At 33.4% G+C, this 14,762-nt stretch overlaps 1 protein-coding gene across 1 annotated transcript in view; it reads left to right on the forward strand.

Annotated features, from left to right (window-relative positions):
* Gtf2f2 (general transcription factor IIF subunit 2) overlaps positions 1-14,762 on the forward strand; it is a 150,637-nt gene that overhangs the window by 35,240 nt on the left and 100,635 nt on the right. The window contains exon 4 of the mRNA XM_027928969.2: positions 1,061-1,205. Coding sequence (XP_027784770.1) covers positions 1,061-1,205 — 145 coding nt within the window. The remainder of the gene's footprint in view (positions 1-1,060; positions 1,206-14,762) is intronic.

Genomic DNA, 14,762 nt, shown 5'->3' on the forward strand with positions numbered 1-14,762 from the left:
TAGTAAAGAGAGGGTGCTGTTAGCTTTGTGAAAAACCTCCACATCAAATCAAATGAATGCTGGTGACCAGGAACATATAAAGTTAGAAATGCTACCCTTGTGTGAATGAATGGACTCCTCCAGTTGTTTGTTGTCAACATTTTTCTTGTTTGACTTAAATATCCCTTTCTCAGTACTATTAAACTGAATACGACTCAGTAATGTTTTAGCATTACTTCAATATAGCAAAGGCATTTGACTCAGATTTTTGAGGGCTTTAGATTTTTGACCCCTTGGGTTTAGTTCATGTACAGTACCTATGGTACAGTAGAAGATATTTAATATATATTTCATGATTCCCTTATGCTATTGGGAGACCAATATTGTTTATAAATCTCTTTAATGCAAAATTTGATGCTCTTTTGAGAGGATCTCACATATAATAAAATAATTTGGAAAGTACACCTCTCTTTTAATTCTAAACCCTGTTATTGAGTTACCCTTGTAAATATTTAGTTGTTTTGTTAAAATATTCAGAAATAAAGCAGTACTGTGTACTCATGCAGTGGTCATTAAGATTGAAAAAGAATATAACCACTGTTGATGAGAATGTTTAAGCTTTTCAGAGTAAACAGCTCATATTTTTCCCCTTTCAAGTACCTTTGATTTCTTAGTATTCTTGAAATAATCATTCAGCAAATATTGTTTTCTTTTTTGTGTCAGGTCCTTTGCTAGTTCTTAAGGATATAAAGGCATTAAGATATAATCGGACCTCAGAGATCTTAGGAAAAAGTAATTTTATTCCTATTTTGAAAAAGGTTCTTCAGTTACAGACCATAGAATATTTAAAAGTTGTCTTTCTTTGCAATGATAGATGAGCCCCATCATTCTGACACCTGGGAATAGATTCTCTTTTATGACTAAGTATTAGAGATTTTTTTGATGAGTTTAAAAAAATGTTTAATAAAATGACTAGAAAAAGACATTTTAAAAAAAGTATTTGATTTATAATCAAAATTTTTGTAAAGTACTTTGAATATAAATGTCTATTGTAATAAGTTCTGGTTAACGTGTCTATTAGGTGTCATTTACTTTGAATGAGGATCTTGCAAATATTCATGATATTGGTGGAAAACCAGCTTCAGTCAGTGCTCCTAGAGAACATCCATTTGTCTTGCAAAGTGTTGGAGGACAGACCTTAACAGTATTTACTGAGAGTTCATCAGGTGAGTGGGAATGGAATTATCTAATGTGATTCCTGTACAAGTTATATAGATTTTCTGTTTCAACATATACTCCTGATTGCTTTTTTAAGGTCATTACCAATGCTATTCCACCTATCTTTCTGTCAGCTCTGTTTCTCATGTCATGCGGCTCTTTGTTCTATATTTTCTTGTGATTAATGAAATTTTGGCCATTACTTGAAAAGGGTTTAATTTCCATTTGAGATATGAACACACTACACAAAGTAGATGGAGGAATGTGGTGCATCAAACTACCTTCTAAGATGTTAAAGAAACAACTTTTTGAGTTTGCCAAGATAGGGTCACCTTTGCTAAATTTACATTCAGCAAGTATAAGTTATACTTTAAAAATCTTGGTTAATATTAGGGAATATTTTGGTCTGAATTTTTGTACTTTTATGCTTTGTATACTAAGAAGGTCTTTTTATTACATAAAAGATTAACTTTTAATTGTTGATGTCTTCCAAGAAGTTCTATGTTTAGTTTTTAAATTGTGTGTGACAGTGGTGAGGTATTTTAAAGAGTTGCATCAGTTGGGAGCAATTGTTTTAGTTGTGAATTAAATAGAGGGAAATTTTTGTTGTGTGTGTTTAGCTTGATACTATTTTCGTTGTTTCTTTCTTTTTTTTTTTTAATTCTTCAGTGAATTCATAACATTACTACTGAAGCAGCATCCCATCTCAATTTAATGGAACTAATTTTCTCCTACCCCTAATTCAAACTTATTGGTTATGTAAAAGGAAAAAAAAATCTGTGATTTTTATCTCAGGTATCACAAAGAAAGCTGTAAGAATTATAGTATGCTAAGAACATCCTTGTTTTACAGAAGGAATATCCTCAAAAGTTTTTGTGTTACCTTGAATTTTACCAGTAGCTGCATAAACTGATCTAAGTAATTAGTGTTTTTCTATTTTATTTTTCTTTGATACCGAATCTAACAAAAAGATCATGTGGTCAAAGAAAAAGAATTGGTTTCACCAAAAAATGTTAAAATATCTTCAACACACATATTTTACCTGGAGAAGATTGAGCCATTTTAGAACTACTTTTTGTATACTGTATTGTTCAGGGCATAGTATAGTTCCTCCAGGGGAGCTTAAAATTTGTCTTTTGATTGATGGGGTTTAATAAGACTTGTTGAACTTGTGAGGTTCTCTTCTTTTGTGATTGTCCCTGGTATAGTAGAGGCATGGCACCAAAATGGTAATAAGGAGGCTGAGTCTTGATAAAAGTTTGAGGTAGGCAAACTTGAAGTTCTTTTGTAGAAAAAGAAAAAGGTGTAAAAAAAGGTTATTTTTTTTTTTGTCTTATTAAGTGACTGATTTTTCCAAAGCATGATATATTGTTGGTGCTTATGCAAAAGATCATGATTTAGGAAGCTAATATGTATTATCCTCAGAATTAATCTTCAGTTTTCATCTTTTAAATCCTTTAGAGTTGTAGTCCTTTTGAACATTTTGTGTTCTCATTTCTGGTTACAGTGTATTCCTAAGTGAATATGGTTTTATAAGAATTATTTTGGCAGACTATGGAAAATGATCAAGATTGCCATTCTTATTCTGGAGTTTGGACAGTATGTTCTTGCTTTGTAACTGAAGAATTTTTTGTAGAATATTTTGTAGATCAGAATTTTTTCTGATCTACAATAATTCATTAATTATTTCTATTTTCATGTGATTGTTTCTTGACTGTGTACCTTTATGTGCTTTTATTTCCTCATTTGTGAAATGAGGATAGTAACTATTTATATTTATTTTAAACATAAGCATATTTAAAATACTTAGAACAATGCTTAGTACATAATGAATGCTCAATGAATATTAGCTATTTCTATTACTAATATTGATATTACCTTTTATTTAAAAACTTTCAAGTTATCTTTTTAAAGCATATGTAGACATTTTGACTCCATATTTGTATCTATCATTTTATAAAATTCAGTGAGTAGGGATATTTATATTCAAGTTTTTCAGTTGCCTGGATGACACAGAAAAAGCTCCAGAGTTGTTAACAGTTTATCTCCTTCTCTGTGGAGTCTGACATGTTTGCTATCTAGTCATTACAGCAGCAGTTCCTACAATCTCTAGAAAGTCATAAATAGACTGCAGGGGCTCTGCAGCTGCAAGCACATTTAAAATACAAGATGTATGTTGTATGTATACATTCTTTTCTATAGTACAGGACTGTAGCTTTCAGTGGAGCCTCAGAAGGGTCTGTGACCCAGAAAACTATTGAGCTTCGACTTTAACATTGCTTTGATTGGTCGTGAACCTGCCAAAGTATAAGTGACTAAGCCATTTTAGAGTAAGCTGTTTATTTTACATCGAAATATAAATGAAGTAAGCAGCATTTTTAAATACTTTTGCATTTTTCATCAAGCCTAGAATTGTACCTGCTTATTATAAAACATTGCTTTTTTAGGCTTTTAAATTTTTTTTTTTTAATAGTAACCAGGCCTACAAAATGTAGAATTTTGTAAGAAAACTTAAAACCTCATTTGAGTTCAATATGTTTAGAGCTTTAATTTTAATAATTTTATTCCTTCTGTTAATGTAATTTTACTTGTTTTTAAAAGGCTTCCTTAAGACCCATTTTTCTAATGGTTTAATGCTACATATTTGAGTATCTTGGGGAGGTGGAAGTATGGGACTGGTGCTATGTGTTATAATGCTTAATTGAAGCAATCTGCTTATCATTAACATTTTATGAATCAAAATTAATTTGTTTCTAGTTGAGTATTGCTGTCTGAGAGAATGTTTTATTTTTATGGGCTCTTTTGAGTTAGGTATTTCATCTCTGCATTTCTCTGAGAAATACAGAAGATCTATTTCTCTATTAAATATTACATGGGGATCTCTATTTTATTGCCTATGTCTCTGTAGAAATGCCTTGTGTGTTTCTGCTTTATTTCTTCTCCCCACCTTTGGTATTCAGCTTGATATTTATGTCTACTATTTTTTTAATATTTATTTTTTATTTTCAGTTGGACAGAATACCTTTATTTTATTTATTTATTTTATGTGGTGCTGAGGATCCAACCCAGGGTCTCACATGTGCTAGGCAAGCTCTCTACTGCTGAACCACAATCCCAGCCCATTATGGCTACTATATATTGGTAACTATGTACATAATTTTTATTTTTTCTGTCTTTAGCATCCCTATTTTTATTGAAACTTAGATTTTCTTCTTTGTAACTGTCAATTTTGAACAAAGGAACCACAGAAGCAGGTGGGCAGTGGTGATGGCAGTGAGAGCAAAAAGAACTAAAGCTTCCTTAAAAAAATAAGAAAGAAAAAAACTGTCAATTCTAGACAAAAAGTGTTCATTCGTCTGTTCAACACATTTTTGTACCAGGCTCTGTGATAGAATAGGATCAGACTTCTGTCCAGTGGGGTAACCAATATGTGGGGGGAAAAATGGCTATGTTAAGTGCTCAAATGGAGTTATGTACAGAGAGGAAAACAAGTAATTGAGAGAACTGAGAAAGTCTTCAAAAGTAGAGATATTTGGAGTGGACCTTGATGTATGCGAGTAAGCGTGTATAAATAGGAGTAAAGAAAGCAAAGATCAAATTTATTTTTCTAGTTTTCAAGCATCCTATTCTTTGTTTTGCTTTTTTTTTTTTGCCTTTTATATTCTATCATATCTATCTAAAAAAATTAAATAGTGCAAGCTCTTTCATGGATGTTATACTCTTGTTTGAAGATGAAGAAATTTTGAACTGGTGCAATGGGAGTAGAAAATTGCTTGTTCTAGAGATAACAGGCAATTTCAACAGCTTTTGGTGATGAAATGGCTTTGGGAGACTTTGAAGAATGAGATTTAGAATGGTTTCCAGTCTCTTTTGGCATGAGCATCTTGGATAGATGGTGAGACCTTCCTGAGTTAGGAAATATTGGAAGAACTGGGCAGGGTAAAAACTAATATAGAAAGGCAGTGACTTCTTTTGCTCTCAGTGTTTTTTTTTTTTTTTTTTTTTTGGTCTTTGCTGCCCTTGTAGCAGTTTGTAATTCAAAAAATTGATATTTCTACTTGCTTTGGGGGCATTCTTTTATGCATGGGGTACTTTCATGAGCAAAATCTCAGCCTTTGCTTGCATTGTATTAGTAGAGGAGACAGAAACAATACACATAAGTAAATTACATCACAGCCTAGAAGGTGAAATGGCCTCTGGTAAAGAATTGGCAAGTGGAATCAGGAGTACTAGATGAGGGTGAGGATCACTGTTTTTAGTAGTATGGTCAGGGTGGGGGGGGGTCTCATCAGGAATATGGGATTTGAACATTCTTGAAAGAGGCAAAAGAGTTAATCTGCTAAAAATTTTCAAGGCACAGAGGGCTGGTAATGACAAATGCCCTAGGGTGGGAGCAAGCCTGACAAATTCAAGAAGTGGCAAGGGGTCATTGTGGGTGGAATGAATGAATAAGGGGGAAGAGTAGGAGGCTTTTAGGAGGGAACAAGGGGAATGGGGGTGGTAGTGCAGTAAGAAATTTGAAACCATTATAAGGATTTGAGATTTTACCCTTAGTGAATGGGGAGCCTTAAGAATGTTTTAAGCAAAATAGTGATATGATCTGATTACATTTAAAAGATTTGCTCTGTCTAGTAGCTTGAAAAGAGCCAGTGGGAAGATGGGCAAACATGGAAGCAGGAGGCCATTACAGGGGAGAGTACAGAGTAGAAACATTAACAAAGGACTCTTAGGTCATGTCCAGCCCAGTATCTTTGGTTATCTTAATAGATAGTCCACTTGGATTTCTTATCATCTAAAACCCAAAAGATAGAAAACAGATTTATTTCTCAATTTCTTATTCTCTGTATATTCATATTTCTCTCTATTTACTTGGTTGTAATAATAATAATTGTTATTATTATTATTATTCTTAGTCTCAAATTTAAGTTGTGCCGCAATGGGCACAACTGGCTGGGCAAAATAACGGGGGTGGGGTGACAAGCAACTTGTGAAGGTGAAACAGTGGGAGCCGCTTTATTATGGGACAGCAGAGGTATATATACCCAACTAATTACACACAGCTTAACTTAATTAACATCATCTAGATACAGGAGTCAGTCATTAAGGAATCCTCATTATCTTAATGGCTTGGTGGTGTTAGCTCACAAACCACTCCTCCTGGCACAGTGCCAGGCGCCATCTTGACTTGGTTGTGACCCTCAACAAAGTTGCCTCATTTGGTCATTTCTAAAGCAGAAATCACACAGATCTGTAGTGGATACTACTTAATCCAAAGCAGTCCTCTGAAAATTCCACCCATGACCTCTGTCTTCTAGTCCCATCTGCCGGAATCCCCTGCCTTTATAGCAGTTTTTTGCACAATGACCTCTTATCCTCTTTGTTTTCCTCTGTCAGGGATTTGTCTATCTTTTATAGTCATAATCATCTTTCCCTTTGTGATCTAGGCTTTGTGTCTCTTCCTTCATCTAGACACATATGGTGGTAAGATTTGTAATTACTCATTTTCCCCTTATTAAACTTTGTGATCAGGCAGTAAGTCTCATGCTTATCTCCATTGCATCTAATACAGGGTTGAGCACAGAGTGGATGGGTTGGAATCATTTATTTCCTTCTAAGAATAACTACTGTTCCAAGGGTGTTTTTAGAATGGTTCTTAAGTGAGATCACTTGTTAATGATGCACAATTATGGGTCTTCTAATTTGAAAGGTAGCAGTATTGTCCGTAAGACACTTAAAGTTCAGAATTGAATATAAAATTCTTTTGTTCCCCACTTTATTTTTTGCTCATTATATTTTTGTTCTGGCATGGATACATTTTTTTTTTCCTGGCATGAATACATTTTTTTTTTAAGTTTTTCTTTGCTAATCTGATTAGTTCAGCACCGTTATCAGTGACACATGGTTAGCTGCTCTATACAATATCGTAAGACATATTCTTTAGGTAAAGTAGCAACCAAGCTACTTGGTAGCAGGCTGCCCTGTTTACTTTAAAGCTTTACTTTGATAACATATGCCAGACACATTCATCTTAAAATGCATTAATTTGTAGTTGTGGAAAAATATATAACTATCTTCTTTGAAGATATTGAATTACTGGTCATTTGAGAACCGAACTGATATCGAAGAATTTATAATCTGTCTTATATAGTACTTGTCCTGAAAGTGTAGTAAATTAAGTATAAATAAAGGTAGTATTTTTGGTTTTTAGGTTGAATTTTTTTTTTTTTTTTGGAGGGGGTGCGGGGTTGCTAACGATAAACCCAGAGGTGCTTTACCACTGAGCTGTATCTAGCCCTTTTTACTTTTTTTTTTTTTTTTTTTTGAGACAAGGTCATGTTAAGTTGCCTAAGGGCCTTGATGAGTTGCTGAGGCTATCCTTATACTTGACATCCTCCTGTTTCACCCTCAAATTACAGGCATGTACCACCACGCCCAACTTTAAGTTGAATTTTTAAGTGGTTATGGAAAACAATTTGGTGCATTTTCCCCATTTGCTGGAAATAACATTATCAGGCATATGATTTTAAGAGATTTGAATTAACTTTGTGTGTGTGTGTGTGTGTATGCTTATTAGCATTTAAGGTACAGTTACTTCTTTCTCAAATTGTCACTTATTTTAAACATGAATTACACGATGTTCCTTAAATTACCACTGGATGCATATTACTAATTGCCATACAGTAGGACTCTGAGGGATTTTATTTGGCCTTGTCTATTATACTTGGGATTATTTTGAATCACTGCAATGGAATCGGTCTCAAACTTTGGTCTCAGGATTCCTTTATGCATTGCATACTAACATGTGACATTTTTATTTGAGAAAAGAACCTATTTTCCAGAAAAAATAGTGGGAAGAGTGGCATTTTGCAAATCTCTTCAATGTCTAACTTAAAAGACAAGCTGGATTTTTATCTGTGCTCCTGCATTCACTCTTGGAATAGGTTGTTTTGGTTGAAGTATCTGAAGCTACTTCTTACAAATACAGAAAAAGGAGGAGTAATTAACTCTTTATAGGGTAGTTTCTTAAAGGTTAGTTGCAATATGGAATCTGAAATCCATAAGTGCATTTTAAAAATACTTTTATATTAAAATTTGCTATCGCATCTGGAATGAATCTTTTTCCTTTGTGTGATTTTGTAACACGCATCCTGATTTGGAGACTTGGTTCACTAAGTTATACAATTCTTTCAAATGTTGACACATTTCTTTATACAGTATCAAATATCTACATTCCATTAACAGCATCACTGATTTTCACCATAAAAGTCTTAAGTATTGGGAAGTTGTCAAGCTTATGGTGAAGGATACAGGTTTTTCGGACTTCTAATTTCCACTTGAAAAGTTAAATTTTATTAGTGGCTATAAATATTGTTCAGTAGTTTGTTTTTTTAAAGGATGGGTGTTTTTCATTTATATTTGAGAAAATATCTTTCAGATACTTGAGTCTAAATAACCGTAGTTTGCCAGTTGTTCTTTCAAATTATCAGTGATCTTCTATGAAAAAAATTGCATGGATAGTGGAAGGAGACCCTCATTGTTATACAAAATACATGTATGAAGATGTTAGAGAAAAAAAAAAGAATAGCGTTATCCTAGATTGGGTAGAGAGGAGTGATGGGAGGGGAGGGGAGGGGTTGGGGAGACAGGAAGTATAGTAGAATGAAACAGGCGTTATTATTACTGTGTGTATATATGTGAATGCATGACCAATGTGATTCTGCAACCTGTATACTCAGAAAAATGAGAAATTGTATCCCATCTGATTCAAATGTATGATATGTCAAGATCATTGTACTGTCATGTGTAACTAATTAAAACAAACAAACAAAAAAAACTAACAGCTCCCACTTCAGTTGTCCAAGTGCTTTTCTTTGACATGGCCCTCTTTTATCTTGGTATCCAGCAGATACCAGTACTTCCCATTTACTGTCACAGAATGTTAAAGGATGTGTATTCTAGAGTTGAAATTTAATCAATTTTTATTGTTCACCAAGGTCATTCTAAAGTGAAAGAGACATTTTCTTTTTTTAACTGTAAGTATGAGGTGGTGAAGAATACTTTGGTGTAGTTTATTGTCACTTCATAGATTTGTGGCCACCATTGTGCCACCAGCTTTTTTTTTTTTGCGCCATCAAAGCAAATATAAACACAGTGAAAAAGGCAATTAAATTTTTATTTTAATGAAAATAGTTTTGAACTTGTGGATATCCAAATGATCTTGAGTACCCCCAAGGATCTGTAGACCACACTCTGAGAAATGCTAATTTAGTGTACTTTAACGAGCAAAGATTGCAAGTTATATTAATAGATACCTCCTCCCTCCAGTGCTTCTTAGGGCAGCATCATTCATAGCACTGAATTGCATGCCTATTTCAGTGTGTAAGCTTGATATTAAGAGTATAGTACATATTTTTAAACTGATTTGAATTTCAGTGAACAATTCCTTTAAGCATCTATTTATTATACTTCTATTGGTGCACAACTTGCCTTCACATAAATTATTTAATTCTCCCCTTCTCATGAGGGAGGTACTTTGGAGACCTCCATTATGCGATGAGAAGACAGAAATTCTCAAGAGACTAGCCCTTTCATTGGCTCACATTTAAATATTTTGTTAAAACAATCTTGAATTATAAGTAGATAACAGAAATGCTGCTATGATTACCAGTGTTGATGCCTGCTTCTAAGCTATGGCGATTCCAGGTTGTCTCCCTCACACTTCACTGAGCAGCCATCTCCTAGCACCTTACCAATTCTGCTGGCTGTCTCTCTCTTCCAGTGTGTTAAAAGCAAAGGCCTCCATAGGAGGAGGGAAGCATTGATTTTGCTTACTCCTTTGTGTAGAAACCATGACACTGAACATTTAGAATCATAACTCTTTCCTGGCAATATTATGAGGAAAAAAAACTGAAATAAAAATGTATGACTTTATTATTGTGTATATTTCCTGAACCGTCACCAAAGTTTGTGGCTGACTACAGAGGTTCAGTTTTGGATTTTATTGCCAACTGCCTAAGCAGTGTTTGCTCTATGAAAAAATAAACATAATAGCAGAAAATGTTCCTTTATTCAGTAGCTGGAAAGAGAGTAACAGGAATATTTGTACTTTTCATGTTCAGTATGCATGCATAAACATGAGGTTGGTTTATGCTGTAACTTTAATAATCTGAATATCAAGGGGAACTCAGGCAGCAGGATACGCCCTATTCCCAGCAGGAATAATCTTAAACCTGGAATGCCCTAAACCCTATTATCCTAAACCAGGAACACCCTAATCCGCCCTGGTCCTTGAGCAAGGTCACCTACATGCAATGTCACTGCAACATGGGGTACGCTGGCAAGGAAATTGTCATACCTATTTGGCTAATGGCTCCCAGCAGAATATGATGGGGGAGAAGGAATGAAAGAAGAAAGTGGGGTATGGGGTAATATTAAGGAATAATATTTTATAATCACAAATTCATTAAAATGAGTGAAGTAGTTCAGTCCTTCAGAAAAGTATGAAGAATAGTATAACCTGTGCCCAACAGTTGTATTTCATAAACATTGACATTTATGATTACTGTTTTTAAGGCTATAAAACATTTTAGATACAATTGACATTCCTTTGTTTTTACTTCCTAGTCCCACCTGCTTCCCCACTCCCACCTCTTTTTCCAGAGGTAACTATTATGCTGGAGTTTGTGTATATTATTGTGACTTATTATGACTACTTTGCAATTGCCTAAAACAACATCTTTAGAGTTTAACTGGGAAAAGCTAATATGGCTTTTTTGGAGATGGTTTAGGCTGTGTCCTCCAAATTTCTGGCAATTACAGAAGTTCAGTACTTAGATTGAATAGAGATTTTTCATTGTAGGCTATATCTTGACAAACTTCCCTCCCCCTTCTGTTTCTTTAATGCAAGAATTTAATTTTTTTCCTGGAATTTTAACATAATTTGAGTGATTAAAGGTAATTATCAATGAGAAACTTAAATTCAGCCTCATGTTTTCTAGTGAAATGCTGAATGATCACTAGAGCAGAAGGATGAAAAAAGATGTTTGAATTCTGTTAAACTTGCCACGCTTGTATATCTTATTTTAGTAAGCTTCTTCTTCATCTGTATTGTCATAATCACACTGATGATAGAATATGAATATGAATTAGATAATATTTAGAATAGTCTTCCTCAGAAGGTCTGATTTACACTACTACAGGCAATATTGGCACATTTGTTTTTTTCTTCCATTTTAGTCATTGCTATGAATTTGTTAAAATAAGTTAAAATTATCCAGTGCCAGTATGTATGAGTTCCACTTAAATTTTAGGACTTAAAAATCTACTGAAGTTTGGGTTGTGGTTACTGTTAAATAAGTAACATTACTTTGGATGTCTCTGCTTTCTGTATATCTTTGTTATGATTTTTATGGAGAATGTAAAAAAATCATCATCAAGTTTTTACTTTTATTAGTATGTTTTTGCTTATTCCTGAATTCCTGGTACTCAGTTTTTATTGAGTGCATTCATTTTGTTTGGTAAAACAATCAAGAAGAAATTAGAAAGTTTTGTTACATCTAGAGAGAGAATGGCAGCCTATACAAACATGTTTCTCTTTTTTTCTTTTGATTTTCTAGCTTCCAGTTTATAAAGCTGGTTCTTTGTTTTGATTCACATATATTTAAGTTCTTAGGAAAAATTGGCTTCTATACAAACCAGACTCAGCATAGTAAAATCAATTTAGAAGTGTAAATTGTTTACTTGAGGTATTGAAACTAAGTCATTGACACAATTTTACATTAAAATACTTTATTTTTATTTATTTATTAAATTATTTATTCTAATTTGCTATACATATTGACAAAATGCAATTCATTTCTTATTACACATATAGAGCACAATTTTTCAAGTCATTGATTGTACACAAAATATTTTCACACCATTTGTGAAAACATACATGTACTTAGGGTAATGATGTCTGACTCATTCTACCATTATTCCTACCCTTTTGCCCCCTCCCTTCCCTTCCCTCCACTTTGCATTTTTCAGATAACATGATTGTTATTATTTTTTTTAAACATCATTCAAGGTTTCTGTTGCACCCACACATGGTCTCTTCCTTAGTTCTTCAGAATTTAAAACAAAATACCATGTGACTAATTTTTCTTCTCTGCAACATAGCTTTAGATTACAAAAACAAAAGATAGTTTATGTGATCACCTTTATTTTTTTATCTCTTAGGGAGGTAGTCTGTTGATAGGGTGATAACACAAATATAGTAATTCCCTTGACAAAAAAAGATTTAAAAAATTTACTTATTATTTTTAAAAGTGATACATAACTTGTTATTTTTAAATAATACAGTTAGAGCACAAAAGGCTTTCAGGTAAAAAAAAAAAAAAAAAAAAAAGTAGCGGTCCCTTCTCCCCCAACCTCTCTAGTCCCATTTTTTAAATATCCGGTGCTAGCCAATAGGTGATGTGACAAAATCAGGTGATGTGACTTGTATCACCGCAGAATAGCAATGAATAGGAATGGTTATCAAAATGAATTCAAACTTCTGACTTGAACTGTTTTCTTGATTACAGTGGCTGTGATACTTAGTACATTGTACCATTCTATCTTCTCATAGAAATTTGGTTTGGAAAAAGATGAAGAATTTTCGTTTTACTCTGGTATATAAATATACAATATTTCCATTTTTATTAAGCAATGAATTTATTTATCATTAAGTGATAGCTTTTTATTTACTTATTTATTTTTAGTTGTAGATGGACAGAATGCCTTTGTTTATTTTTATGTGGTGCTAAGGATCAAACCCAGTGCTTCACACATGCTAGGCAAGTGCTCTGCCACTGAGCTACAGCCGCAGACCAGATGATAGCCGTTAATAAGTGAAAAGAGGTAACTTACTCAGCACTTATTTGGCTCATTCATTTTATACAACAAGGCTGTGTAGTAGACAGTATTGTTATTTGTTTTATTGATGAAAGCAGTTAAGTCTTAAATAGCCTTGGCCAATATCATGCAGAATGTAAGCCTATGTCTTTGATTATCATATTAGTGGTTTTTAGAGTATGGGTATGAAATCAGTTTTGTGGGTATTAGGTAACATTCAAAACAAGAGAATTAAAATGGAAAATACTCAACTTTTTATTTTGGAACATGTCAAATATACTCTGATGTAGACTAATGTAACAAACTTCATGAAGCACTGCCTAGCTTTACGGTATGTTTTTTTAATGTGCTGTTAGTGATTATGGAGCAAATTAGTTTTGTAAAGATATCTATAATTTCACCTTATATGTTTTTAACCCCTTCCCCACCATCGCTTTGATAAATGTTATCTCCTAAGGTTCTAGAGAGGCTATGTAACATTTTTACTTGATATAGAGTTTCTTCCCTTATTATAAACCTCAGTTCCTTGATAAGTTTCCTGTTTGGTTTTCTCTGTAGGAACAGAAATGATCTGTTTTATCATTATCTGCAAATTATGAATGTCGTTCCTAACATGACATTTTCTAGATGTAAATTTCCATTAATATATTTTTTATCTAGTGCAGTGGGTGACTTATGGCAATGTCCAGAGACATTTTTGGTTGTCACAACTGGTACATACTAGTATCTAGTGATAAGGTATACTGATAAACATCCCATAGTGCATGGCAAAGTTCTAGAACAAAGAATCATCCAGCCTCTTAAAAATGTCTGTAGTGCTCAGGTAGAAAACCCCTGATTTAGTTTAAGTGAAGCTATTATTTTTAGTGGATAAGCTATTTGGTGTATTAAAGTTATTAAAAGGGTGGGTTTTTTTTTGAAGGAGCCAACAGGAATGACCAGTATCTCTTCATCCTCCTAGTGGTTGTTTTTTGCCTTCTCTACCCTCCAGTCCTCTCTGCCTTCTTTTGTTTGTCCTTTTTTATTATGTTGGAAGAAACTTGTGTGCTTTTAGGAGACTATTCTTGAGATTTTACTTTATATTGATGATTTTTAAAAATTCTACTCCTAAGTACCCTGTTTTTTCACTAGATATTATTTGTGAGCTTACTCCTGTAAAACAATTTGGGGGTATTTACTTACCCATAATCACAGAAGCACATTTTTTTCTTATTCTGTAGCAGCTTTGTCTAAAGAAAATTCTTCGAACAATATACATGGTGTTTTAAATATGACTTTTTATTTCTTGTGAAAAAATTCTTCCATTTGGAAAGAAAATCTCTGCTTCTGTCTCACCCACCTGTAATTTAAGCTTAAGGACTCATGCATAATAAAGAGAAAAGTGTACTATAAAATTGAAATGTGGCTGATTTCTCACCTATGTATTAGTAAAGAAGAATTACAGAGTTTTTCAGTATAAATAGAACACTTAACAGGAGAGAAAATGGAACTTTGTTTTCCACCCTCCCATTCTGCTTTTTAAATTTTCATGGTGGGACATTGTGAATGTGCATAAAAGTAAAGGAATACGTATAATGAACTTCTATATACCTGTCATCAAACTTCAGGTAATCAAAGTCTTGTTTCAGTTATACTCTAGCCATTTCCCTTTGTACCTTACAGGATTATGTTAAAGAAAATCTCAGACA

This window comes from Marmota flaviventris, chromosome 4, assembly GCF_047511675.1.
Source record: "Marmota flaviventris isolate mMarFla1 chromosome 4, mMarFla1.hap1, whole genome shotgun sequence".
Taxonomy (NCBI): Eukaryota; Metazoa; Chordata; class Mammalia; order Rodentia; family Sciuridae; genus Marmota; species Marmota flaviventris.